Consider the following 26884-nt stretch of genomic DNA (forward strand, 5'->3'; position numbering starts at 1 on the left):
CCTGATCTTTCCAAGACTTTTATCATGAATGGGTGTTGGATCTTGTCAAATGCTTTTTCCGCATCTAACGAGATGACCATGTGGTTTTTGTCTTTGAAAAAGTAATTTTTAAAAGACAAATTTTTACTACATTGCTGTCACTGTTGCTCCTAAAAGTGAAAAGAGAGAATAGCAACAGAGAGAAAAGAGAAACAGAAAAAAAGTGAAAACAAAAAAGGAAAATTATACTGACAAGAAACAGGAGTAGACAGAAGATTGAGCAAAAGCGAGTATATCCCTATGCCTCACGTGACTTAACTCGGTGACACCAAATTACCTATGCAATGGAACCAGCTCTTTCTGAAGTCCACAGAAGGCTGCCAAGGGCTAGTCAGACTACCAAAGCTCCACATGATTGAACTCTGTGACACCAAATTACTTTTGTATTGCAACCAGCTCTTTCCTCACAAGGTTGCTTAAAGGCTCATCAGACGACCAAAGTGTGTCAGTGTGGGAGGCTTGTGAGATATGCCAGCTGCCACCTCTGAACAGGGTATGACTATAATTGCCATTGCCATGAAGCAGAGTCTGCTGCCTTGCAAGGATGGACTTGTCCAAGGCAGGGGGTCCATGAGGCCAACATCTAAGGGAAATCAGCAACAAGACCAGGGGGCTTTGATGGCTGAAATCTCACACTGAGACAAGGGGACAGCAGCAGACACACAAACTGTGAAGGTCTTCCCAAAGCTGCCCCACTCAACAAGAAGCATCAGATGGCACCAAACACGAACAAGGTCCCTGTCTGATGGAGACCCGTTGGTTGGCGGTCGGAATAAAATTCAAATGAAACTCTTCTGCCAAATGTCCTGGCTGAGGTGTCATCTCCGTTTTGATATCTAAGGTCAGCACAGAAACCACAATAGAACCAGCGTGTGGCTTAGGTTAAGGCTTAGTAGTCAGCACCAGCTCAACTTGCCCAAAAGTTATCATGGAGCACATCTGGGGAGTGTACATCTGGGGAGTGCACATCTGGGGAGTGAGCACAACAGGGTGCTTTGTTTTTTCTATGAGTTAAAAACACCCCCCATCCCCCGCCAAACCACAAACTGACCTAAAATCAAAGATTATCAACTGTTACTATATTGTTTTTTTTGTTTTTTGTTTAAAGTAAATCCTAAACAGCTGCGATAGGAAGAGGAAGGTGGGGGAGATCCGCATAAGCTCTTGTCGAAAAGCTGTGTTAACAGGGCTGTCAGCTTCCAGCATCAGCCCGGCACACACACACCGCATGGGTAGAGGAAGGTGCTTCTGTCATTTTTAACTCAGGAAGTAAGCAGATCCACTTCCCTTTCCTCCGAGTTCCCAGTGACTTATCACTGTTGCAGCAACATCTGACAGGACGCCTGCTCTACTTGCCGACCCATTGTCTCATGACTGCTGCTAAAGCTCGTGCACTCTCGTGAGAGCGACTTCTACCATGACCGTTGTCCATTTGCTGCAACAATTTTCTGATAAGCTGTCTGTTTTCAAGCCTGATGCTGAGGGAAGTGTCAGGTAGACTAGTATAGGGGTGAACGTGGAACCCCATTCACCACGGTGGAACCAGGTTTAAGTTCCTCACTCAGCGGAGCTCTGACGTAAAGCTTAGCTGACTTCCATTAAGTTTAGTAGTAAGTGAGACTTTAAAAGAACCTACTAATATCAGGCCTGAAGAGACCTCAGATCCTGAATATCCAGCTCACTATATAAGCACTAAGTATTCTATGTCTGTGGACTTTGCATCTATATTATAGGTTTTACCATCACTCAGAATATGATAAATCCTAGCCCTGGTTTTCAACTTGAGACTTACAAACCTGGCCATCAGAAATATCACCACTTGGCTGTCTCCCACGAACATATATTCTTCCCAAAGTCACTAACCCCTTTTGCTTCCCACTTACAAGTATTCTAGTGGTAAGCGCAGTCAATGAAGTCCTTCCCTGTCTTTCCTCTGTCTAATTACTGCCATTTGACCTCATAAACAAACACTGCTCCTAGCTGTCTGGTGTGTGCTTCCCATCCTCAGGGTTAGTGACTTATCTTGATCCTTTTATGGTACCATTCCAAAATTTCATTCCATCAGGTATGAGCCTGAACCAGGCAAGTTTTAGAGTGCTTTCAATGGAGTGCATCTCTACTGGCTCATCCCGTGTACCTGAGCTCCTAAAACATAAAGCTGCTTAATGCAGACTGTCCAGTTCTCAGTGGAAGAACAAGACAGTACCACGCCCACTTTGGTCTTAGAGGCTGATGGCAGTTTGGTGGTGAAGATGCCTTTGACAACAAGGGACCTTCAATGAGGCTATTTCTGAATCGGATTCCCTTCCCCTAGTGACTAAAATGGGCAGGGCTGGTCTCTGAGGCCTCTGAGTGCCATCCCTGTCTCCTTTTGGATACTGGCCCATACTGGATCATTCCATCATCTGGCAGAACACTGATTCTCAGACTTGATCTGCCACCCGAGGGTTCTATCCAGCTCTTCTATCTAGATTCAGACGGCTTTATGTTCTCTCAATGAAGAATTCCTGCCAAACTTGCTAAAACCAAACCTTATCAAGTATTCAAAGACAACTTCCTGTTGAGAGAAAGTATGGAGGAGGGAGAGCAACAAGTGAGCTGACATCACAAGAAACTGGTGAATGTGGGTGGCATCAGGACCAAGGGTCTGCACTCTATATTTTACTGCCATGAGGAGAAAGAGTCAGACAGACAGACAGACAGACAGACAAAGCAACTGTCATGTAAAGAGTCTGGATCCTAATGAATGCAAACAGACCATCAAAAATGCCTTCAAGACAAGTGGACTAATTCCATGAACTGATAACTGCCAATATCAAAGGAGTATGAATTCTGTTGACTACTAAGAGTATAATGCAATAAAATGCCCAGTGTTGCAGTGCATGCTACATCTGTGGTGATATAGACACTTCCAAAACAAAGGTAGATGAACCAACAATAACAAGTTGTAACAGGAAGTGAATCTGAGTGTTGAGTATAACAGATGTCCTTACACTCAGTCTCTCTACACTAAGTGCACTGGAAAATTCCAGGACAAAATAAAAAGTTGTATTCCCTGGGCTAAATCTTGCATTAAAAAATAAATAAATAAAAGCTATGTTTTAAATTCTTTTTTCTTAATCTACAAAATAAGTCAGTCTGAGTTTTAACTACTGCTCACGAAGGTGTGCTAAGACTCCTTCGACTGTTCCTTTTTAAGATGCTGAGTTCTAGAAGGAAGATTGCTGAAGAATCACTGCACCAGTTTGGATCTTTGGCCCACACTTGGGTGACACATGTGAGTTAGTTTACATGCCGTGCCTGCGATCTCTGCCTCTACCAACAAAACCTGAGGGCTATTCTTAGCCATGGACTGTGGTTAGGTACACTGGTGACTCTGGCTCACCTCTCTGGACTTGAAGGGCTGAGAAGAGGTGCAGACACCCTCACAAAGGCACAGCACTAGAACTAGGGAGGGGAAAGCAGTCCCTGGATGCGGGACTTATCTTCAGAATCCACATCTTTCTACTTCTTTGCAGCAAGTTTACCAATATACAGATTCTTTTAAGAACTGAACTGCAGCCGGGCGTGGTGGTGCACGCCTTTAATCCCAGCACTCAAGAGGCAGAAGCAGGCGGATTTCTGAGTTCGAGGCCAGTCTTGTCTACAAAGTGAGTTCCAGGACTGCCAGGGCTATACAGAGAAACCCTGTCTCAAAAAGCCAGGAAAAAACAAACAAACAAACAAACAAACAAACAAAAACAAAACAGAAAAACCCATCAGCTCAGTGGTGCTGGTGACCACATTTAATCCCAGCACTCAGGAGGCAGAAACAGGCAGATTTCTGTGAGTTTGAGGCCAGCCTGGTCTATTTCCAGGACAGCCAGGAAAAAGAAACTCTATCTTAGGGGAAAAAAAAAAAAAGGCAAACAAACAGTTCAACTGCACTTAGGTGTGTATCACAATTGTTATGTTTACAGTATAGAACATTTTGTTTATCAACCAGACTCTTAACAAGAGTGGCTGGACTCTCAATAGTTCAGTATTTCCAACTATTAAATAAATAAATAATGAATTCTACAAGGGCAAGCTGGTTGTGGGGAGCTTTTACAAAGGATAAAACCAGGATGGGAGGGTGGCTTCCAGGGAAGGGCTGAGGAACAGCGCGAGTAGGTTCAGAGAAGAAGGGCTGATGACAAGGCTCTGTGCTTGGGACATCCACTCTCCCGAGTTCAGTGACCCTTCGACAGAGTCAGGAAAGTACCCAGCCACCTCTGTGAGAACGTCCGCTAAGTTTGGGAAGAGAGAAGATTCGCAGGGAAACTAAAGGATCCCGAACTCCCTATCATAAAGATTCCATTAAAAAACCCTCCAGAGTGAGCATTGAAGTCCCCTCTGTAAAGCCCCTCTGACAGGATGATCCTTTGGCAGGAAGAGACTTAAAAGGGAAGAAACCAAAAGTTCCTGGCTCTCTCAGCACATGATTTAATGAAGATAAATGATCTCAAAGTATTTTTTTTATTTTGTATATATAATATACATTAACTATATTAAGTCTATGTTTTATATTCTTATATTTAATATATATATATACATATGTATATTAAAATCAAGAAATCAAGGCAAGAACTTAGCCTTTTTTTTCTGATTGCACTACTAAAGAGGTTTAATATGTTAAAGAATTAAGTCTTTTCCTATTTGATGAGATTCCAAAGGCTTTCTAGTTAAAAAAAAATCTATTCTGAGGTAACAGTTACTTGATTCTAGGAATAAAGGACAGGTTCAAAACCTTCTGGGCTACAAGAAAAGATAGCAGATGCAGGGCCCCACGCTCTTCCCAAGAACAGTGTCATAGGAATTGGCAGAGGACTGCCAGGGGCTGGGAGTGTGCCTGTCTGTCTCGGTAGAGAGCATACCCATAGCTACAGAGAAGGAGAACATATTTAATAGGCTGGCAGGATACAAAGAGCTCCACTCCCATAAAAAGCTCCCATTGGTTCTAAGCTGGGAGGGGCTGGCGAAGCTAGGGAATTCTAAGAAGGGTGTGGCTGTCTGGTCCTATAGCTTAGGGACATTCCCAGAAGTGAGTCTGAATCAGTTTTCATCTTGGCCTTAGTCTAAGGTCCCCAGGGCAAGAAGAGAAACAAACAAAAGTGGGAAATGACAGGGAGGAGTAGTTTACCTTCGGAGAACAGTTGAAATGCATGCCAGGTACTGGGAGTGTAGTTACATACATTGTAATACACCGATACAGGTACAGCGTGCCAACTATGCAGAAAAATCTTCTGCTAATAATAGACCTAGAAAAAGGGAAAAACAGGGCAGATTCTCAGTCAAGAAATTCCGCAGTTTCATTTACTCAGTTTTCAATGACCCAACAAAACAAACCCAGAAATCTCGTCAAGAGCTTGAAATCAGAGTGCTACAAGTATCACTAGCAAAGGACCTGGACGGGGCATCGTAGACTAACGTCAGTTGTACATCGGAAAAACCAAAAATACAAAAAACAAAAAAACCAATGTGCCATTAACTGGCCAAAAGGAACCACAGTGATCCACAGTGCTACAAATCAGGCCTCACAGGCCTTAAGTCTGCATTGCTGCTGCTCAAATGATGGACAAGCGGAGCCCATTCAGAATGGCCAGAGCCTGTGCAGTGCAGGTGGCAAATGTTCAGCATCTCTGAGAATGGCATCAGAACGAGAACTATAGATGTTCTGCTGTTTAAGAAGTCGGCCGCTAAACTGCTACAGCGGTGTGCGTAGGAGACCATCAAAGAAAAGAACAATGGAAGACAGAGTCCAACCCTGACAAGGCTCCTGGTGACTCTGCTGCCTCAGAATAAATAAAATGGGGCAAGAGCTCTAGAAATGAAATCTGGAAATCCCTCACACAGGGCAGGAATAGACAGGCAGCTACAAAATATGAACAAGAACAAGAAGCACTAGTTTCTAGTGAATGGGATGAATACATGAATATCCCAAGTCCTATGAACTCTTCTAGCACCAAAGCCCATCTGTTTCTTGGACTTAACCTTGTTAATGCAGTCCTAAGCATCCTTAAACAAGACCCCTCTCTAACTGTCTCCCGGCCGGCCAGTGGAGCAGAATCACATCCTGTGATTCTTTTCTTTCAGGCTTGGAAAGTTCAAGTTGCCCTGGGGAAGTGTGAATTAAATAAAATGGAAAATTTAGGAACATGGGATAGGTTTTCCCTTAAGATCAGTGAACACTGGTCACTCTACTATTATATACTGTGTACTGTATCTATTTTTGCTCAAGATGGGTTGTTTTTTCTAATTGTTGTTTTCATAAGAGGAACTGAGTGACCCAGTACCGTGTGATCATAAACATACATACATACATACATACAGATATGAGCAAAGACAGCTTTCTGCTCTTCTAGCTGCCTTTCACTGGCACACACACTCCACACAAGTTAACTGAGGACTGGTGGGTATTTTGTTGCCTTCTCTATGTTTCAGAAGCTGGGTCAAAACTATTGTATTAATGTTGGCTTTAATTGTTTCTCTTAGTCACCTGTTCATATCTCTCCCGATGGGCTAAGAATTTATTCTACGTAAAGCTCTCTTGCAGAGGTGGGTACCACTGGTTTCAAGTCTAATGAAAGCCACAGCACAACGAAAAGTAAAGTCTAGAGATGTCAGTCAAGAATACCACGAGGGAAGTGCCAGGGTGAAATGAACAGTGTGAGCTGTTGTGGTCAGGCTGTATGTTAAAAGCAGAGTATGTGTGGTTCAAAGGATTGTGCTCCCGGGCACTCCTGTCCTAAACTCAAGAGTCTCACACAATTAGAATTCTTTTTCAAAGGTTTTTAAATTCATGATGTATCTCAAAGTAGAATAAAATAAAATAAAAGAAAATAAAAGAAAAGAAAAGAAAATAAAATAAAAGAAAAGAAAAGAAAAGAAAAGAAAAGAAAAGAAAAGAAAAGAAAAGAAAAGAAAAGAAAAGAAAAAGAACCTTGGAGCCCAGTCCCAGGGATTATATCCACAAAACAAGTCCTGGACCTAAGGTTCAGGAATCATTGTGGAAGAGGGAGCAGAAAGACTGTAAGAGCCAGAGGATCAGGGAGATTGCTGTGAGACTGTGTCTCCTAAGAATGTCCCAAGTCACAGTCATGAGCCTCACCTACATGACTGCCTAAACGTGAGCTGGACAGGGATGGCACCGACAGGCACGAAAAGTGGCTGGGTGAAGACCACGAAGCCTCACCCCTAACACAAAGGCTCCAGGCAACTAGGAAATGCTGCGGGTGGGAGACACAGTCTTCCTCCGAGACAAGCACACCAACTGGTTAATCCAATAACAAATGGGCAGTCCTGAAAACATACACGCAAGTAATATTATACAGACAGAGCAATTGCATTTATGTATTTTGGAATATATATGTATATACATATATGCTGGTAACAACAATTAATGCCAAAAGAGGCCATGGATTTGAAAGATAACAAAGGGGGAGTATATAAAAGGGATGGGAGGGAGGACAGGGAAGGAAGAAATGATGTAATTATATTATAATCTCAAAAATAGAAATAATATTCTAAAAAGAAAAAGAATTATAGAAGGAAGGTTCATGGGATGTTACTAGAGATTAAGAAAATGCTAACAAGAGTTAGATGCCAGATATAATTCCCCAACACCAAGGTATTCATCAAATGCCCAGAAATATGTCTTTCATGTTCAAAAGTCGGCATTCCTATCTGCTCACACTTGGAATAATTATTGTATCACAGATTATATCTGCGAACAGATAAGTATTGTTCCTTATTACTGCATATCAGGCTCATTTCTGCTCCCCCCAAATATTGTATCTACCAAATTTGCTTATAAAAAATATGAGTACAGGCGTTGATATTTTACATATAATTCAGACTTGCTGAAAAAGCATGCTGCCTCCAGTGCAGGTGACTTATAAAGCTGTGTTGGGCCGGGGCTTTGGGTGAACATAGTTGAGTTCAGGCCTGGAATACAGGCAAGTACTGTCTCACTGAGCCATGGCCCCAGGCTGCTACTGAATGTTTTAACATCGAAAATTTAAAAAGGAACCAGGACTTAGAATCTGATTCTGTGACTCGATGATCAGACTGAATGTCGCAGTATCAGACAGTCTCTGGCACCTAGTACAAAGGTTTAAAAATCTAAAAGAAAAATGGCCGAAGAAAGGAAGACACTGTAAAGTTCAATTAATACTGGAAAGTGATTTGGCTCCGCAAGCAGTCTTTCCATGGATGCACAGCAGCAGGACACTCATAATTCTTGGCTTAAAGTAGAACACGGGCTGCCTGAAGAAGTATATCAGCACAAAAACATCTTTAGGGTATGTTCCTTGTCTCCATTCCACACACACACACACCTAAACACAGTTTCTTGAATCCCAGGTCTCAGACACCCTGTGTAGTTAAGATTGGCTTTCAACTGCTGACCCTTAACTCTATCACTAAAGTGCTGAGCTGATGGACTCAGAATTAAGTTACTCTGTTTTCCAAGCTCTTAAAGACAAACATAGTTAAAGAAATTATAGATAATGACCATTCTGACCCCCCAGAGTTCATACTATTTCCTGTACTTTTTCCATTTGTTTCTAACCCATTTCTTGGATGTAGATTTTATCACCTACTGCTTTCTGGAAGCTCTTAGCTTTTAGAAACAAATACATCCATACACAAAACAGTGGACCAAGCATCAGACTCACAACTAAGAGGCAGCAAATGAGGAAGATGGCATGCAGTGTGATGCGGAATCAGAGGGAGCCATCGTGGGCAGAGCTCAAGGTGATTCGAGCATGCAACCCATGGCAGACCATTACTGGGCCACAGCAGGACCACCGCCATCACTGGGCCACAGCAGGACCACCGCCATCACTGGGCCACAGCAGGACCACCAGCATCACTGGGCCACAGCAGGACCACCGCCTCCTTGGACCACAGCAGGACCACCGACCGCCATCCCCGGGGGCTAGCTAGCTTTACCTTTAACAAAGACTTTCTTGGCGACCTCAGTCATCTCTGTAAATCTTCTATGAAATTTGCTTCTTCATCAGAAGGAGGAGGCCAAGGACACTACCTTCCTTCTTATAAGGGAAACAGGCTAGCAATGGATGGAAAGGCTATGGAACAGAACTAAGAACGGGGTATCGCGATACTTACTTTAACTTGCTTAGAAAAACATGGGGAATTTTGTCAAATTTCTCCTTCCTGCCTTTAAGCTTTGTACCATCTACTTCGTTTCATATGTGTGAGTACCTGAATATATGTATATGCACTACATGTGTGCCTGCTGCCTACAGAGCCTACGGAGGCCTGTAGGCAGAACTACAGAACTGCTTCTCGAGGCTTGATCTACAGTACTACTTGAACTACAGTACTACTACGGAACTGGCATAGCAGGCGGTTCTGAGTCACCTGCTGTGAGTGCTGTACAGAGCCCGTGCTCCTCACCTCGGAGCCATTTCTCCACCCACTCCCCCATTTATTTCTTAAAATGACCCAGCAATGCATGGCTACAATTCCTATTTCATACAAGGCAAAACTGAGTCTCATTAAGTCTAAACTGCAGTATAATTACATAAGACAAAATAATTAGGAAAAAAACATGCTTAGCAGCACTAGAAATCCCATTTTGACTACGCACAGGTGAGTTAAGATTCTATTATACTTTAGTTAGATTTTAAACTTAATTCATTTTTTTCATCTCATGCTTTGTGTGATATTTTCTATGGGCTAGAACTCTACAAAACATTTTGATAATTTCCTTATCTGCTGGCTGGTCTCACTTGACTCACAAACTAGAATGGAGAGACTTGAGAAAATGCCTGCATAAGATCTGGCGGTAATATATCTTCTTAGTTATTGATGCGGGAGGGTCAGCCTATTGTTGGTGGTACCATCCCTGGGCTGGTGGTTCTGGGTGATATAAGAAAGCAGGCTGATCAAGCCTCGAGAAGCAAGCCAGTAAGCAGCACCCCTCCATGGCCTCTGCACAAACTCCTGCTTCCAGGTTCTTGCCCTGTTTGAGTTCCTGTCCTGACTTCAGTGGTGAACAGCAATATGGAAGAGTGAGCCAAGTAAAACCCTTTCTTCCCCAGTTTGCTTTTTGGTCACGGTGTTGTTTCACAGCAATAGAACCCATGCCTAAGACACCTTATTCCACAATAACTACGAAACCACTAATAATCTAGTACTTTCATGAAGGCATCAAACAATACATGTGTCATGTCCTGTTTATTCAATCATCTTTACACCTTCTCTTCCTTAACCCTCCACTTCATCCCAATTTCCAGTGACTTTTTTTTGGTATCAATCCGTCTCAGTGTAATTCTTGTCTCTATGGTCTTGGTGTTTGTGAGACTCTCAAATTCAAGCTAAAATCTGATCATCAGTGATGACATCCTAAGGCTGAGGCCTTGGGAATGAGATAAGCATCTATTTAAGAGATTTGCTAAACGCATGAAACTCAAGAACAAAGACCAAAGTGTGGACACTTTGCCTCTTCTTAGAATTGGGAACAAAACACCCATGGAAGGAGTTACAGAGACAAAGTTTGGAGCTGAGACAAAAGGATGGACCATCTAGAGACTGCCATACCCAGGAATCCATCCCATAATCAGCCTCCAAACACTGACACCATTGCATACGCCAGCAAGATTTTGCTGAAAGGACCCTGATATAGCTGTCTCTTGTGAGACGATGCCGGGGCCTAGCAAACACAGAAGTGGATGCTCACAGTCAGCTATTGGATGNAACACAGGGCTCCCAATCGAGAAGCTAGAGAAAGTACCCAAGGAGCTAAAGGGATCTGCAACCCTATAGTTGGAACAACATGATGAACTAACCAGTACCCCGGAGCTCTTGACTCTAGCTGCATATGTAGCAGAAGATGGCCTAGTCGGCCATCAGTGGAAAGAGAGGCCCATTGGTCATACAGACTTTATATGCCTCAATACAGGGGAATGCCAGGGCCAAGAAGTGGGAGCGGGTGGGTAGGGGAGTGACGGGGGGAGGGTCTGGGGGGCTTTTGGGATAGAATTGGAAATGTAAATGAGGAAAATACCTAATTAAAAAAATAAAATAATATATATATATATATATATATATATATATATATATTTTTTTTTTTTTTTTAAAAAGAGAGAGATCAAAGAGTGTGGGCTGGCATTCTTCTACCACATGGGAGAATGTGGTTACAAAGAGCAGCTAGAGATCCCGGCAAGATCCATTAGCCTCGGTCTTCTTGGCCTCCAGAAAGAAGAAATAAGCAGTTGCTGATAAGAACCTAGCTTGTGGTGTTTACTTATAACAGTCACAGTAAGATTACCCTAGACCCCACGAACAGTCACCTTCTTTGAACCCATCAAGTGGCTGTCAATTTCATCATGCACACACTTTATGTTCTTCACTAGGTCTACACAGTCTTAGGTCTTTCTCGCCTCTGTCCACCACTGCCCACCTAGCCCACTCCCATCCTTCAAAGTAAATCTCTGAACTTCTGTTTTATTATCCAAAGTTCTTTGAGCACTACCTGCAAAGTCCCTTCCACTGTAGGTAGGACCTCTGTGACAGTGACTCTCTGCCTGGACTGTCTGTATTTTCCCTTTCTAGATGCCTGCCATGGATATTCAGTTTAGAGCTGACCTCCTCTAAGGAAGCCCCGTTTCTTTTTATCCTGTCTTTATTTTTATGTTTTTAAAACTTCTTTACAGCATTAACAACCCATTCACAACTCAATGAAAGCAAAATAATGTGTGTTTCTAACACCAATGATCTCAGCACTGACAGCAGAGGCACTGGCACCAGAGGACCATACTCCTCCTGTTTAGAGCTTCGTCTCTCACTCCTGACAGCCCTTCCCCATTTCTGTCCAAACATATTTGCCCTGTAAGCCCTTTCATTTATTTGCTGGAATTAATCTGCGCAGATGCTCACTGCCCCTCCACCCCACATCTGGCTTTTTTTTTTTTTTTTGCATTCACATTTTCATTTAAAATGTTTGCTGAGGTGGCTCCATTCAAACAGGACTTAAAATTGCTAGAGATCAGAGACTTACTTCTGCCACCTCTCTCCTCCCCCTCCCTTTCTTGTCACCAACACAGAACTTACCCCAGTCAGTATAGCCTTTGAATCTCCAAGACACCAGAAGGCATACCAGGAAAACTCCAGGACTTTCACTCAGGGCTACTGCGAGGAACATTCAAAGGAAAGGCTAGTCCAAAGGATGAAAGGGCAAGGCCAAACTTGCAAAGAAATTCAAAGCAATGCTTTCTAGAGGACATTTGGAACTCACCTAGCATTTAGACATCTCTACAGGCAAGATGGTGGAATGAATCCAGAAACCCAAACTCCTAGCTCAGAGGGAGGCAGAGGCAGGCAGATCTCTGCGTTTAGGGCCTACAAAGTGAGTTCTAGGACAGCCAGGGCTACACAGTGAAACCCTGTCTCAAAAAACCAAAGTCAAAACCAAACCAAACCAAAACCAAAAAGTGCCGAGCCAAGTTGAGAAGGGCACTGTGGTCTAGAAAGGAAGCGCTGGCTTTAGCAGAACCATTAGGTCACCATGACGACAATGGCTTCAGTGATACCCGAGGCAGAAGAGCAACGATGCTGATACTCTCTGGGAGTTGCAAACACTGACCACTGACTGACCCCAGGGGAATAGACCAGCAGAGGCTCCAGTGACACCTCATGTAGGATGTGACAGTGGAAGTGTGGCAGTGACAGAGGCAGTGAGAAGGCTCAGATTTACAGACTAGGTGTTGGATAAACAAACAGTATGGAGGAAGAAAACTCAAGGATGTTTGGGTTGAAAACTGGGAAGGACTGAGAGGCTCTTTCCTAGGGAGGAGTTAGGAACACCATCAGCCTGAGCACAAAGGACTCTACAGAAATGCTGTGGATCTATTTTTCCTCAGCATCATAACAATATGGGAGAAAAACTATAGCCATTCTTATCTTGCAGTTGAGGAAACAACTAGGTAAGATTATAATATATCCATGTATATGCATGGCACCAAGGTAAGATTATATAACTTATTTGCCCATGAGTCTGTCTAGCAGCTAAAAAGTCTGATATCTTTGTGCCAATATCAGCATCTGGTAAAGGGTTCCTTGCTTACATTACTTCCATGTTAGAGATCACAAAGAAAAGCGGGACAAGTCAGCTATCCAGGGCCTCTCTGCTTAAAGACAGGTGGGAGCCCACCCCCTCCTGACTCATTTAGTTCCAGCTACCTCCTAAAGGCCCCACTTCCAAAGATCATTAACATAAACTTGGGGGATTAAGTTCCAACATGTGAATGTAGGGGGGCATATTAAAACAGTATCACTTACCATTATTAACCTGACTCCACACAAGATCATCCCTTATGTTGGATTCAGTGTTATAAATAAAAAATCTCAATTTGATTCTTAAAAGGCTAATACAGAATAACTTAGTCAAATTGCTAAGATTAATTAATTTAATGGCTATCCAGGGAAATCTAGTTTCTATCCAATTCCTATGGCCTGGACTATTTAGGTCATGGAATCTATAATGGCAAAAAAGTCAGAGGAGGTGAGCCCAGGTAATACTATGTGGGACTGAATCTGCTCCCTGGCGCCACAGTTTGTCTCACAACATTCCTAAAAAAACAGAAGAAGCCATGCAGAGTACAAGAAGCTAGGGTACATGTGACCTGGGAGGACAGGGGTTCAGAGCAGGTCCCCAGGAAAGTGGGAAAACAACTAGGTCCTGAGTCTAGAGAGATGATGGGTCAGAATCAAAAGGGAGCAACAGCAACAACAACAAGAAACACACAAACTTGGTCAAAAACCAGGAAGCCAGATAACAAAGTTGGACTGGCCTAGTGTGGTGGTTTGAATAGAAATGGCCCCATATACCCATGTGTTTGAATGCTTGGCCCATAAGGAGTAGCACTATTAGGAGGTGTGGCCTTGTTGAAGTGTGTCACTGTGGAGATGGTAGTACATAGTCTCCTTCTGCCTGCCAATTGAGACGTAGAAGTCTTAGCTCCTTCTCCAGCACCATGTCTGCCTGTATGCCACCATGCTTCTTGCATGACGATAATGAACTAAACCTCAGAAAATGTAAGCCAGCCTCAAATTAAATATCTTCTTACATAAGAGTTGGCATGGTGTTTCCTCATAGCCATAAACCCCTAACTACGACACCTGGACAATAAACTTTGGTGGGACATTAGGACTACAGAATTAGGGACATTTGTTCCAAAATGGTTGTTCTGACATACAAGACAGCATGCAGCTAGGACCCAACTAAGTACATCTGCTACAATGTACAGGGAACAGACATGACATGACAGCTATAAGGGTTGGCAAGAACTTCCTGGCCTCACATTCAAATGTCTTCCAGATGAAAACAGCACGTTGTGTTATTATAAAAACACTCTGCTCATCTGTTTTCACTCTATTTATCCATTTCATTCTATTTATGTGCTAAGAAAATACATTTGCAGCGAGTGTGTGGTATAATGGGAAAGTTCAGGAGAAGACTTATACCAAAGAGCCTTCACTCCTAATATATATTCTTATGGGATGCAGGACAACTGAGTAGACCTTAAGTCTCAGTCACCTTCATGGAGAGAAAAGAATAGCACCATGTATTTTAAAAGGCTTATTGAATCAGTGATATAATGCAAGTAAAAATTTGTTACTCAAACAACAGCTATTTTGGAATCTGCCCCTTAACTGAACTGAATGGAAAGATTTTTTTTTACATGGAAGAAGATTTGCAGAATAAAAGAGACTGAGTAAAGATAGCTTTGGCTATACATACATCGTGGGAAGAGAAATGAAAAAAGAAGTAGAAAGGACTATTCTGAGCTCTTCTCTTATTTACTGAGAGGGAACTAAGATGGCTTACCAGCCAATCAAATAACGGGAGAGGTGTCTAAAACTACTGCAGCCCCATGGAAGAGTCTGGGTTCCTGAGATTGAACATCTGAGGCATTGCTATGAGATCAATGAAAGACTCCCCTAGAATACATGTCTACAGAACTTCTCTGCTGTACCCCCAGTACACCAGTAGGAGGCACGGAGGTCTTTGTACTCATGGGCAAGCACTAGGGGGACTGTAATGTTAAACACACAGACTGTTTCTTTGAGGGAAGGAATACATAAGCTGCTATCTGCCCACGAGGCTGAGAACCACGAGGCTAGGGTTAATATCTTGTTGACCTCTGGCACTATCTGTGTGGCTGGGTCCTCCTCCAGACCCTTATTATAAGCTCTTATTTCTCAGTGAATCTGTAGGACCCATCATTATAGACTTTACAAGGAGTTTCAGTGTACTAACATCTGATCTATATTTAGCTCACTTTTTTATTCATTCCTCAAAGAGATTTATGTATGCTTTGTTTTGCATGTGGAACAGAATGAATTAGCACCAGAATACATCTTCATCAAATTGTACTGTACTTAAATGTGCCTATAGTAAACTACTAGGGGTCAGACCCCAGAAGGCTGAACCAACAATGACTAGTGAGTTGGGTTGAAGCAAACTAGCTTCTTGCTTCTTGTAGACTGTTACTCTGCTAGCCAGGAGATTTCTGAGACCCCTGCCTATACCCTTTGCAATAATGCTTGGTAAATAACTAACCAGAAAAGGAGGTTGGAAGGCCAATTAAAGAAGAGCCTTCTGGTCTATTATAGTATAAGACTAAGTAAAGTGACCTGATCCTAGAAAATGGCTGATGGAGGAACTTGGAAAACACTGTGTGTGTCTCTCTGTGTGTATAATAGTAAACATACAAGACTGTTTCTTTGAGGGAAGGAATACATAACCTGCTGTGTGTGTGTGTGTGTGTGTGTATGTGTGAATGCATGAATAGAAACCTGGAAAGAACTATTTCCATCAAATATTCTACATCAAGTGCTTTAAGAATTTACTTAGTCATCAGCATCAAAGACAAGATGTTGTGCTAACAGTATCTGTGGTCATAAACTACGATGGAGACTGGAGAGGAATGAGTACTTTGATACTCAGCTAATGTGAAAAAAAGCACTGAAGGAAGTGAGCCAGAAATGAAAGGCAATGTTAGTGGACAGACCTATACGATTAAATTAGCATCTGATACACACTGGTGGCCATCACCCCAAAGAGCCTGTTCTCAGAAACTAAACTCAAGTATTAGAAGAAAGGGGAATGTTATAGTCTTATGGTGGCAAAAATCTACCAAATAGACAAGATTCCCCAAACCACAACTTTGGTTGGAGATTGAAATGTGAGGTAGTATAGCACAGTGGTAGAAGAGGTGTTTTAACACGAGGGAGGTGCTAGGCTCAGATACCAGCTCCAACTGCTTACATTCCCCCAACCCCCTACACACACACAAACACTACACACACACACACACACACACACACACACACACGCACACACGCACGCACGCACGCACGCACGCACGCACACATATTTTTAAAATTGAAAGAGAAGAAAGGCCCAGTGTTAAGAATACTTCTGGTCTTGCAAAGAACCTAGATTTCAGCTCCTAGTTTCCACGTGGCAGCTCAGAACCATCCAACAAATCCAGTTCAAGGGAATCCAATACCCTCAGGCACCAAGTACACACATGGCACAAATACATGCATGCAGGCAAACACATGTACATAAAAACACAAGTCTAAAAAAAACCAAAACCCCAAACTAACTTTGTCTAAAGAGATCTCTGGTCACAGAATGCAAACTGTTGCTAAACACTAAAAACCCAGCCTAGAAGAGCGACACTGGGAACCACATGTGTGAGACACTTTTAAATGCAAATATCAAGTGGACATAGGCAGAGTCTGTCCAATCATGTCTCTTAGTCTTCCCTTTGGGATCAGTTTTCATAGCTTTTATTCAATGATCATTTCCACATAGCAACTCATCCCACTGTGACCCTGCAGGTCATGATGATCTCTTCCTTATCACCAAACACCTCTGCCACTGAGCTCCTTTGAGTCCACCCTGTAATCGAACACTCTTTTTCCTTTTTCTTCAAATATTTATACTACCAATGGGTTGCTACTAGGTATATTCAATTCACACTTAGATAATCTGCCCCTCGCCCAAATGACTACCCCGTTCTTCTGAGGGGAAGGTCTGACCCCCAAACTATAGCAGAAAACACAGCACAGGATATGAGCTACTTGACTGTGTTCCAAAGAAAATCTATCCAACAACAGTTGTGAGAATCTGTGAGTTAGTGGAATCCTCCCTCTGTAAGTCACATATAAAAACCAGGGTTTCAGGAGCAGATCCAAAGCTTTGTATGAGAAACAATGTAACAAACCAGCTTTTTCCACTATGGCAACTGGTGTCTCAAACAATTCTCTGGACTTAACTCTTTCTATCCTATTAGCTACAAAGTAGCCATATAATTAAAAAAAATGTTAGCATATTATTTGTGTGTGTGTGTATGTATGTATGTATGTACGTATGTATGTGTGTGTAGGTCATAGGATAACTCATGGGATTCACTACTCTCCTTCCACCATATGGGTTCTGAGATCCAAACTCCAGGTTTAGGCTTGGTAGTAAGTGCCCTACCTGATCGTTTCATTTTGCTGACCCTACATAATTCTTCCAAAGTGTTGTGTTTATAGCATTACACACCAGTGGCTTACACACTCTACTGGTTCCATTTGAGACCCTGCCCATAATTCACTAGAGTCTTACGTCACAACTCTCCCCAGCTTACTGGGCCATTACAAATACTTAATTGAGTCAGAGAAATAAATCCCAGCCTCAGACACTTGCTATGGTTCCCATCTAGAACATTCTTCCCCAAATACCTACTTGGGAGTGTCTTTCATTTGACTCAAGTGTCTACTAAACTCCTCTCTCACCAGTGGCCTTTCATAATTAACCAGTCTGAAAATATCACTTTGGCCCTATTTCCAACCCTCTGAGCCCTCCTGCTGACTCCCCTTCCCTAGGTCCCTTACACTGGCTGTTGTCATAGCCTCAGCTGGTGCCTGCCTGCCTCACTCTGCACGGACACATCACCTCACTAGAGCTCTCTACTTGCTCAGTGCTCCCGGGGCCCAGCCCAGCTCGCAGACAGTAGGTTGCTCACTGACTTCAAGTTGAATGAAGGGATGGAGTTAAAATGAACACATTTTACGTTTATGTTTACGTGTGCCACGCTCTGTCACAGGCATTGGGATACAAGAGTGAGTAAGGGACATTGTGTCCTTTTCTCCTTTAAGAAAATTAAAAAGGAGAGAGATATAAAATTGACAGAGTGGAAAGTGATGTGAGCTTCAGGTGTTTACAGAGAATTGGAGGAGCGGCATTAAGGTCAGACTTAAACTCTATTGTGGAGAGCCCTGAGCTTCATCTGATTCCACAGTGTGGATCCCCAGTTAGAAGTGAAAAGAGAGACATGCCTACAAACAGAACTGACAGAAGTCATCTGGACAATGCTAAATGAGTTTGTATTGTGTTTCTAGAGATGGGGCTGAGGGACGCTGGTGGAGACGGAGACCACGTTAGGAAACTTAGCTCACAGATCTGGTTTTGGTCGAGGAGAGTCTGAGGCACCCAGATTACACACTCAGCCTAGTAAGGAAACCTGACTTGAACACTACAGTGCCACCTTCTCTGTCAAGGGTTGGCAATGTCCTCACAGAGTGGAGCCGCAGGGAACATGCAGGAGCCTCCATGTTAGCGGAGAGCCATACACAGAGTCCCAGGCCTCATCTCTACAGTCTGCAAGCTCAGAATGCTCGTCATGGTGCTTTCTTAAAACAAGGGGTACCTGGTTTGCAGTGAAGTCTGACACAAAGGCAGAGATTTCCCGGGAATTTTTCCTAGTCAGTGGCTTGAAAGTCCAATTCTAAATGGGGAGACAACATTATTTACAATTTTAAAAACCAAAAAGTTCAGAACCTACTTTCACAGTGAAGGACAACTGTATACAATATAAGACAGAGCTGAATGTCACAAACTCAGAATCAAGGTATTCAGAGCCCTGAAAGTCTGGTTCTAAAGGGCTTGGTGGTGGTGGTGGATATCGGCCATAATACCAGCGGTCTCGTTTTTCAATTAGTACATCATTCCTGACAACTTTGTCTTTTCTCCAAAGATAGAAAAGTCCAAAGGAAGAAGGAACAGGCTGGCATTTAAAGGACTCTAGGATTCTTAAAGTCAGAATCATTTGGGGGGAATTTGGGCTTTATTGGGAACTTAATACCAGCCAAACAGCTTTGATTCTGAGGGGCTGAGTTAAATGGTTCATGGTAAATTGGCTGGCTGGTGGACTCCAGAGAGAGGGGCCAAACTCATAGGAGTCAAACACAAGGAAAGTTAAGGAGAACATTCCATGTTTTCAAAATGGTTCAGAGAAAAAAAGTGTCACATAGCGATAGCCAATTAACTAGAAACGAGTAGGTGTGGGGTTGTCGTATCAATGTAATAGTACCAAAGGTTTCGTCTTTCTGATAAGAGCCCGGGAAGATACTCCTCCCCATATACTTCCTACACTATCAGTGCCCCGCCCTGCCCCTCCCCACCCATGCCTGGAGTGCAACATACCAGTACTGGGAGAGGACAGAGGACACAGTCAGGGTTGGGGACACTTAGGGCGACAATCTGCTTCCAAAGGAAAAAGCTGAAGTGAGGGCCTTACAGAGGCCTAAACGGGATACATAAAATTACCCGAGTAATCAAATTCCATCACAGCGCCTTACCCAGCAAAGTCAGGGCCAGTTTCAAACGTTTTCTAGGGCAGCAGAAGCCTTGACTGGGAAGCTGCTGTTTGCTGGACAAGAATAAGGCTCCTGAGATGAAAGGGTTCATCCAAGTCACCTCGAATGAAAAGCCACAGCTAGAGCAAGGACCCAGGCCTGCTCTGAATTAGCTTTGCAGAACACATCCCAGCTGGTTTACTGCTGCTGGAGAATTTGAATAAATAAATAAATAAATGATCGCTGTGTTGGCCATAAGTACCAGGAGAATACCGAATTAGAAAGTTTAAAGAGTTTAGAGTTAGAAAGTTCAATTTTGTGAAAAATTTCCCTGCTAGAGAAAGAAAACCTTTAAATGAACTCTTCCTGTGATTTGAACGTTTCCTCAGAGCAAGACTGAAATGATAAAACACGGCAACTCTGTGAAAGACTCAGTCTGACTTACCGAGTTATATCTGGGGCAGTAAAATTGCCTGTGTGTACAAATTTTGATGGAAAAACCAGAAAGTAAACTCACAAAAATAAAGCAAATTTTAAGGGGAAAAAAATTAGGAAGCATAATTTGAGCAGCGTGGGAAATATTTTCAGTGGGCCTTTACTGGGGCAAAGGGGAAAGGTTAAAATGTTCCTAAGGGAGAAACAGGACTAAAATGTGTCAGTCAACAACAGCATGCATGTCAGGAACTCTGAACATCACTCTCTCTCAAACCAGCTTCTCTTAAAACCAAAGTAGAGAAGAAGAAGCAGCAACAACAACAACAGAACTTTTTTTTTCCTTTTTTTTTTCTCCAACACCTCCAAGGTAGCATAGCCCATCAATTCTATTCAAACTTCTACTTCACTTATAAAACTGTCAAGCTAGATCCAAGTAAACACATGGCTGCTATGTCAGTGACTTCTCAGAGGGAGGATGGTCCCCTGGCAAAGCCAGCAGGGGCCTACTCTTTCTGCTTGAAGACACATGACTTCATAAGCTGAGAGAGTTTATCCAACACCAGGAAACCACTCAGAAAAGTTCAACAGGAACACTCCACCTGCATTTTGTTTTCTTAATGGAATATGACTCCTTTTAATAGCCAGCCATACTTGGGCTCAGGCAACTCAGTCTACTACAGAGAAACTCAGAAACTCAGTGGCCCCATCATCAGTAGCAGACACAGAGAGTGGCAGTTCCAGGGATGAGTGCCTCAGTCCCAGGGATAGCGTTTTTTCACTCTGTGGATTTGGTGACACTGCCCAAGGCACAATAGCAGTAAGCTTGGGCCGTGGCCAGGGCCCAGTGGTCCCTCCTACTGATGCTTCCACATCCAATGGGTAGGGAGAAACTGTAATTCCCAACATCATCCAGGCATGCCACAAGGTGGTCCACTCTCAGAAGACAACCAGACAGCATGAACAATCGCAGTTAATTAAAGGAAGGGACGAGGTGTGCCTAAGTAAACAGCTCCCTTTGGGCGGTCCCCGTTGTGTTTAGAGCTTGGGACGTGAAAATCACATTGGAACCAACTAAAACTGAATACAGGTACTTATCCATGCATCCTGTAAGATGGAATCAAATAGATTCTGCACCATGCTTCCTGCTTAAATTAAATGAGATAACCAGGTTTTTCCCAACCAAAGTCATTGTAGAATATCTGTCTAAAACATGTCAAAAACTGTGAATACTTAGTGATGAGGTTCTAGGTCTGACAGGGGTGGGAGGTTGGCAACAATTCACCTGAGTAAACACCATTCAAGACTAGGTAGGTGTTTCCCCCTCTGTTACTCAACAGACGTCTGAAGACGTCTAAGTGTTTTCTTTCCTACTGCTTGAAAACAGACTAGCATTGCTCATGGTCTTAATTCTGGAGCAATCTTGTAGTAAACAGGCAACAAATACAACATCCTCTCAAAGCTGTAGGAGCTTCAATTAGTTCCATGGGTGTGTGGCTTCAGAAAGGAAAGGAAAGGGAATTCCTAAGCTTTGATTTCAACACTTGGTAAATTTCATTTCCAATAACTGCATCCCTATGTCAAACCCCTTCATGGCTGGATCTCAAGAGTGTTTACTCTACTTACTTGTATTTTAAGAGCAGCCACTGAAATAACCAGAGTCCTACAAGGATCATGCCGTTAATTTCGCAAATAGAAAACGCCCACTGCACCCGGTTAAAATGGTCAAAAAACGTGTCCGGTAGTGGAGGCTGCACCTCCTTAGGAGGTACTCGTTCATGGACGACCGAGATCATCACTGTAGTGAGAACAAAACAGGAAAGTGCATAAAGAAAGGCCAGAAAAGTTTTGCCCCACTCCATGGGATACTGGGAGCGCTCCGGTTCTGGCATGGGAATCTTGATCATCTCTTTCCTAAACCCATTTGGCATTCCGTTGGGTTTAGTCTTGATGCTGAAGCTGCCATCAGGGTTGGGAATGTCAACGCCAATGCTGAGGTGTCCGTTGGCGTGGCCATTCTTGTGTGCTTCCATATGGTGCTCCATCTTCAGGGTCTCTATCATGTCTAAGAGTCGCTGCCCATTGTCAGAGGAGACTCGGCACAGTGGGGGTTTTTTGAAATCCTCTTGGGTTAGGTTGATTAAGTCCTGGCCTGTGAAGTGCTCCAAAGGTTCACAGTATTCTGGCATAGCATTCTCCAGCAGCCAGTCTGCCACCTTCTTGGGTGACCAATAAACCACTTCCTTCATGGTACTGGCAGACAACATTCAGTACCCCCAGCTTGCTCTCAGACGTCAGCAGTCACTGTTCATACAGGGCAGGACACTATCCCTCCTTGGCTGGTTCATCTTGTTGGGTCTCATGAGCAGAGACTCATTTGGCAAGATGGTCAGGGCAGTTTTAAAACACTTCATGCAATGGTGTCCAAACATTAGTTCGCCTCATTTCTGAACAGGATTCTTCCTTCTGTGGGAGCAAAAGAAAAGGTCAGGACCATGAGACTTCCAGATCAGTTCCTTCAAAATGCAAAGAGGCTCAATGTGGATAGTGAACGTGGAAGGGCAAGCATTGCCCATTCCCTGGTTTTCTGTCTTCCTCAGGTAACAGATCATTAAACTGTATCTGAAAATGTGTGAAGTTAAGAGCAGTGGATGGCTCTCCAGGAGAGAACTTAATAAGAATAACTCAATGGGCTCTAGACACTGAACAGCAGACACCACTGATTCTCTTTTTATCTAACATACTTCCATCATAGAATGTGAGGGAATGTGGCAAACCTGTTTAATCCATTAATCTCTCTGGTGAGGAATATTGAAATGTGCACAATATGTGACAACTAACAGATCATGGAAGAAAATCACAGAAATGCTAAGCATAAAATCATCTGGTCTAATCATTTTACATACTTTTTTTTTTTTTTGCCAAAAAGTCACTTTTTCCAAACACGTATGAACCCTAATATGGAAAAGAGTACCTTACTTAGGCTGACTGGGCTGACACACAGGCAGAGTCCAGGGCCAAGGCTCTGCTGATCTGTCTACCCTCAGTCCCTCAACACTTCTAGTGATCCCCATAATTTGAAAGAAGAGAACTTGATCCACCTTTTATTTATAAAGGAGGATGAGCTCTATAAAAGTCAATGGACTTGCCCACAACTGAGAGTAGAGAGGGGCTGTAAGTCCAGTGTGTATGTTCATTAAAATAATTAACCAGTGGTGTAACAACAGTAGGCAGGGTCTACCTGTGCATACAATACAAAACAAATACAACCTTAGTCCTCGGCTAACGCACAGCACTGCAGGAAACAAGTGGGAAGACAAAGCAGCTAAGTTATACTAGATTCTGAGTGGGTCCCCAGTCTTCTGCCACTGATTTGTTTAATAACCGCATACTACTCTTTTTTTAAACAATCATTTTAGAAAGGTAAGGAAAGCTTAAAGCAGAAGACTCAACTTCATATATAAAAACAACAGAGCTATGAAACATGGCTTTAGCCCCAGCACCTCCCCTGCTTGCCCTATTGTTTGGGCTTTGGCTTGCTCATGCTTAAAATGGGTACAGTAACCACAAAGTATTTCCTACATAGGGTTATTGTCAATGACTGAGTCTACATATGAAAGCAGATGAAGCAGCCGAGCTCTCTAAGTGGTGACTTTCAGAGGGGTTTGTTGGTACTTACAGCCTACTGATACCTTTTCAAATTATTAATCAAAGTATTCAACAGCCTCTGTTTATCACACTATAATGAACTCGACTGGCTAGATTCTTTCTGAAGTGATTATTGTTGTGTTAACCAAAGAAACCTTTCCGTTGACCTAAAAGTTTAGAAGCTGGAAGTTACTGGTGACATTGCTTCCCTAAGAATGTCTTTGTGGAAGAGTGTCTGGTGAAGTATCTTGGGCTTTAGAAGGCTCTTCAGCCAAGTGCACTCAGTGCATGCTGTCCGCTTCCATTATATACATGTTAGGACGATCAATCTCTGAGGCGTTCCCAAACAGAGAAAGCGCTTAGAGGGGCTTCTCACATTGACTTCCTTAAGTTGACCCACTCCTGCCGCCCTTCTCTCCAACTAGTCTCACACTGAACCCCCAGTTTGATTCTAGAATGAGGAAAGACAGCATGTACTTTTCCAACCTCCCATTTTTAATAGCACCAATGGTACTACCAAGCCTAAGGACACAGCCCAGGTGCTCTCAAGTGTTCTGGGTGTGTTATACCTCTCCTGACACACTCTCCTTAAGCAGCTGGGCACCCAGAAGAACCTTGCAAAGGCAGCCACTTCCAGCAGCCAGCTGCAGACTCCATGTCCCCAGGGCTCAAAGGCTACCCAATCAATAACTGGTTGATATCTTCACAAATATCCCTAGCATTGGGTAAACTATTTAATGGGAAATTAACCCAGTAATGTCACTAATATTGAAAACTCTTTTAAAGTATCTTGAATAGTCAATGAAAATATGAACATTTTCCAGAGAGAAAGAAAGAAAAATGTGACTTTCTTCACACTCATAGCCACTGGGAAGGAACCCCATATGTGGTGAGAACAGCCGTGAGTGCTGAAGGTGTGTGTACCAACCTTGAGTCCTTACATAGGTTGGGTGGGACATAAGATCTGTCTCCTAGGCCTGAGACTCAAGGCCTTTCTCCTCAAACACTTCTCAGCAGATCTAGGATACCCCTAACATCTATACGACAATGCTAAAGAAAAAAAAAATCTTAATTTCAAGTTTAGGCCTAAGGGAAAAGGATACTGGCTTTCCCCAAATTCCTCATCCCACCCCATTTCTTGGCCACCACAGGAAGTGTACCGTTATATGAAACCCTCAGGACCACAGACTACACCAAGATTAAGATTTCATTACTTCTCTCTGTTGAGACGTAGACAAACCATCTCTTACTAAGTGATGACAAGCTTCAAAACAGAAACAAATCAAATTATAGGAGACAACTTAATGTTGATCAGAGGTTCTTAGCCTTCCTAACACTGCAATACTTTAATACAGTTCTTCATGTTGTAGTGACCCCAACCATAAATTATTTTCAGTGCTACTTCATAACTGTAATTCTGCTCCTGTTATGAAATGTAATATAAATACCTGATATGCAGATGGTCTTAGGCAACCCCTGTAAAAGGGTTGGTTGACCCCAAAAGGGTGACTAGGCACAGGTTGAGAACCACTGATACAGAGATGAATATCTTTCTGGCATGGCAAACACATCAAACATGGGCTACATAGAAGAACAAGAATTCTGCAAGGTCAAATCCATCAAGAAGTTTCTGATAGCCACAGGAATTCTCCTAAGGAGGCTATAGGGCAGGCCAGCATCCATTCTATAGCTAGCGAGGACCACAAAAGCACTCCCCCCTGAATACATACCCCGTACTTCCCCTGACTTGAATCCTGTCTTCATCTTGACAATGCGTAAGAGTCTTCCCTAAGCCTTCTGCTTTTCTACATCCCCCAAATTCCTTCCTCAATACCATCCGAGCATACAACAGAATCTAACTGTTTGTGTTTGTGGGGGAGGCCACTTGGATGGTGCTCAAAGAATTAACATGTCAGGCAGTCAACACTGATGACTTATCAAAGTCCTTTACCTGTTCCTAGACTATTTTGACTTAAAACAACAACAACAAAAAAGCCTAATAAGTACCTCACCCACCTTCACACATTATGAGACTCCAGCCACATTAAAGGAATAAAAACCTTGGATTTCTTCATTAAGCATCTTATTCTTTAAATAATGTCCTAGCTTCTTTCCCAATGCCCAGCGCGGCCACAGTAACACTTCATAGATGCTTACAGGAGCACTGTCCTGATGTCCCATCTCTCTAACGCAGGGCAAAAGATAAGTTTTCAGCTTTACGCGGACATAAACCTTTACTCTTAAGCAAGCTTTGAAGCTTGAAAACAAGTACTCCGGCTGTTTTCCTGGAGCTGATGCTGAGGTTAGGCATCTGGCAAGGTAACCTCTGTGGAAGGGACCTGCTACACAGAGGTTTAGCTTTTCATTTGGTACCTGCTAACAACTTTGTTCAGAGACTCCAGGGCCAGGCTGTAGATGCAGAAGCGAAAAACTCATTTTTCTCCTGGCCTTGCTCACTCGATAGAGATGCAGTGAAGCAGTTCCAAATGGAGACAGGCAAACATCTTTACAGCTTGATCTAGAAGACAGGTCAGCTTGGGTAACAACCACCATCATCCAGAAAAGCCAGGTTGAACTAATACATGGCCTAGCTTACTGGATTTATTGTACAAGATAGGGAAGAAATAACAGAAGAATAAAAATGAAATAAACATTTCCTCTTCAAATATTACATAATTTGAGAGAACTCTCATTTATCTATAATTTTTATTGATGAAGTCCAGTCAGAAGGTGACTGGTCTAGAATTCTATACAAAGGGAAGACGAGGCTCTACAGCACAGGAGCTGTGCAGGGCAATCTCGCTGCCGGACAGTCAACAGCCTCCCAGACGTGAGCATGGCGGCCAAAGAGTGCTAAGCAATGGCCAGTGTTCTACTTCATTAAAGGCAGACCCTAAGCACATGCTGTCTACAGGACGGAAGCCCAGCAGGACTTTCTATTTGGTTTTAACCAAGTGAAAAATAATTATACAATATTTGGGCTCAAATTCTTAAAATGGTTCCTTTCTCTTTAATACTATAAAAGCTTTTCAATGATATGCCACACCACCATATAATGAATTTATAGTTAATTATGAAAGCC

The 26884-nt window shown here is 42.9% G+C and overlaps 1 protein-coding gene across 13 annotated transcripts in view; it reads right to left on the bottom strand.

The window, feature by feature from the left end:
- Sgms1 (sphingomyelin synthase 1) overlaps positions 1-26884 on the bottom strand; it is a 264312-nt gene that overhangs the window by 16390 nt on the left and 221038 nt on the right. For 12 of the 13 annotated variants that reach the window (XM_029472300.1, XM_021151328.2, XM_029472304.1 and 9 more), the window contains 2 exons: positions 21781-22620; positions 5201-5318 (listed from right to left, as the gene is read on the bottom strand). In XM_029472300.1, the coding sequence (XP_029328160.1) occupies positions 5201-5318; positions 21781-22421 (759 nt within the window). In that variant the 5' untranslated portion in view covers positions 22422-22620. Of the gene's footprint in view, positions 1-5200; positions 5319-21780; positions 22621-26175; positions 26321-26884 lie in introns of all 13 variants that reach the window. The other variant, XM_029472303.1, reaches the window with a different exon arrangement.

Source organism: Mus caroli, chromosome 19 (genome assembly GCF_900094665.2).
Source record: "Mus caroli chromosome 19, CAROLI_EIJ_v1.1, whole genome shotgun sequence".
In the NCBI taxonomy this organism is placed as follows: Eukaryota; Metazoa; Chordata; class Mammalia; order Rodentia; family Muridae; genus Mus; species Mus caroli.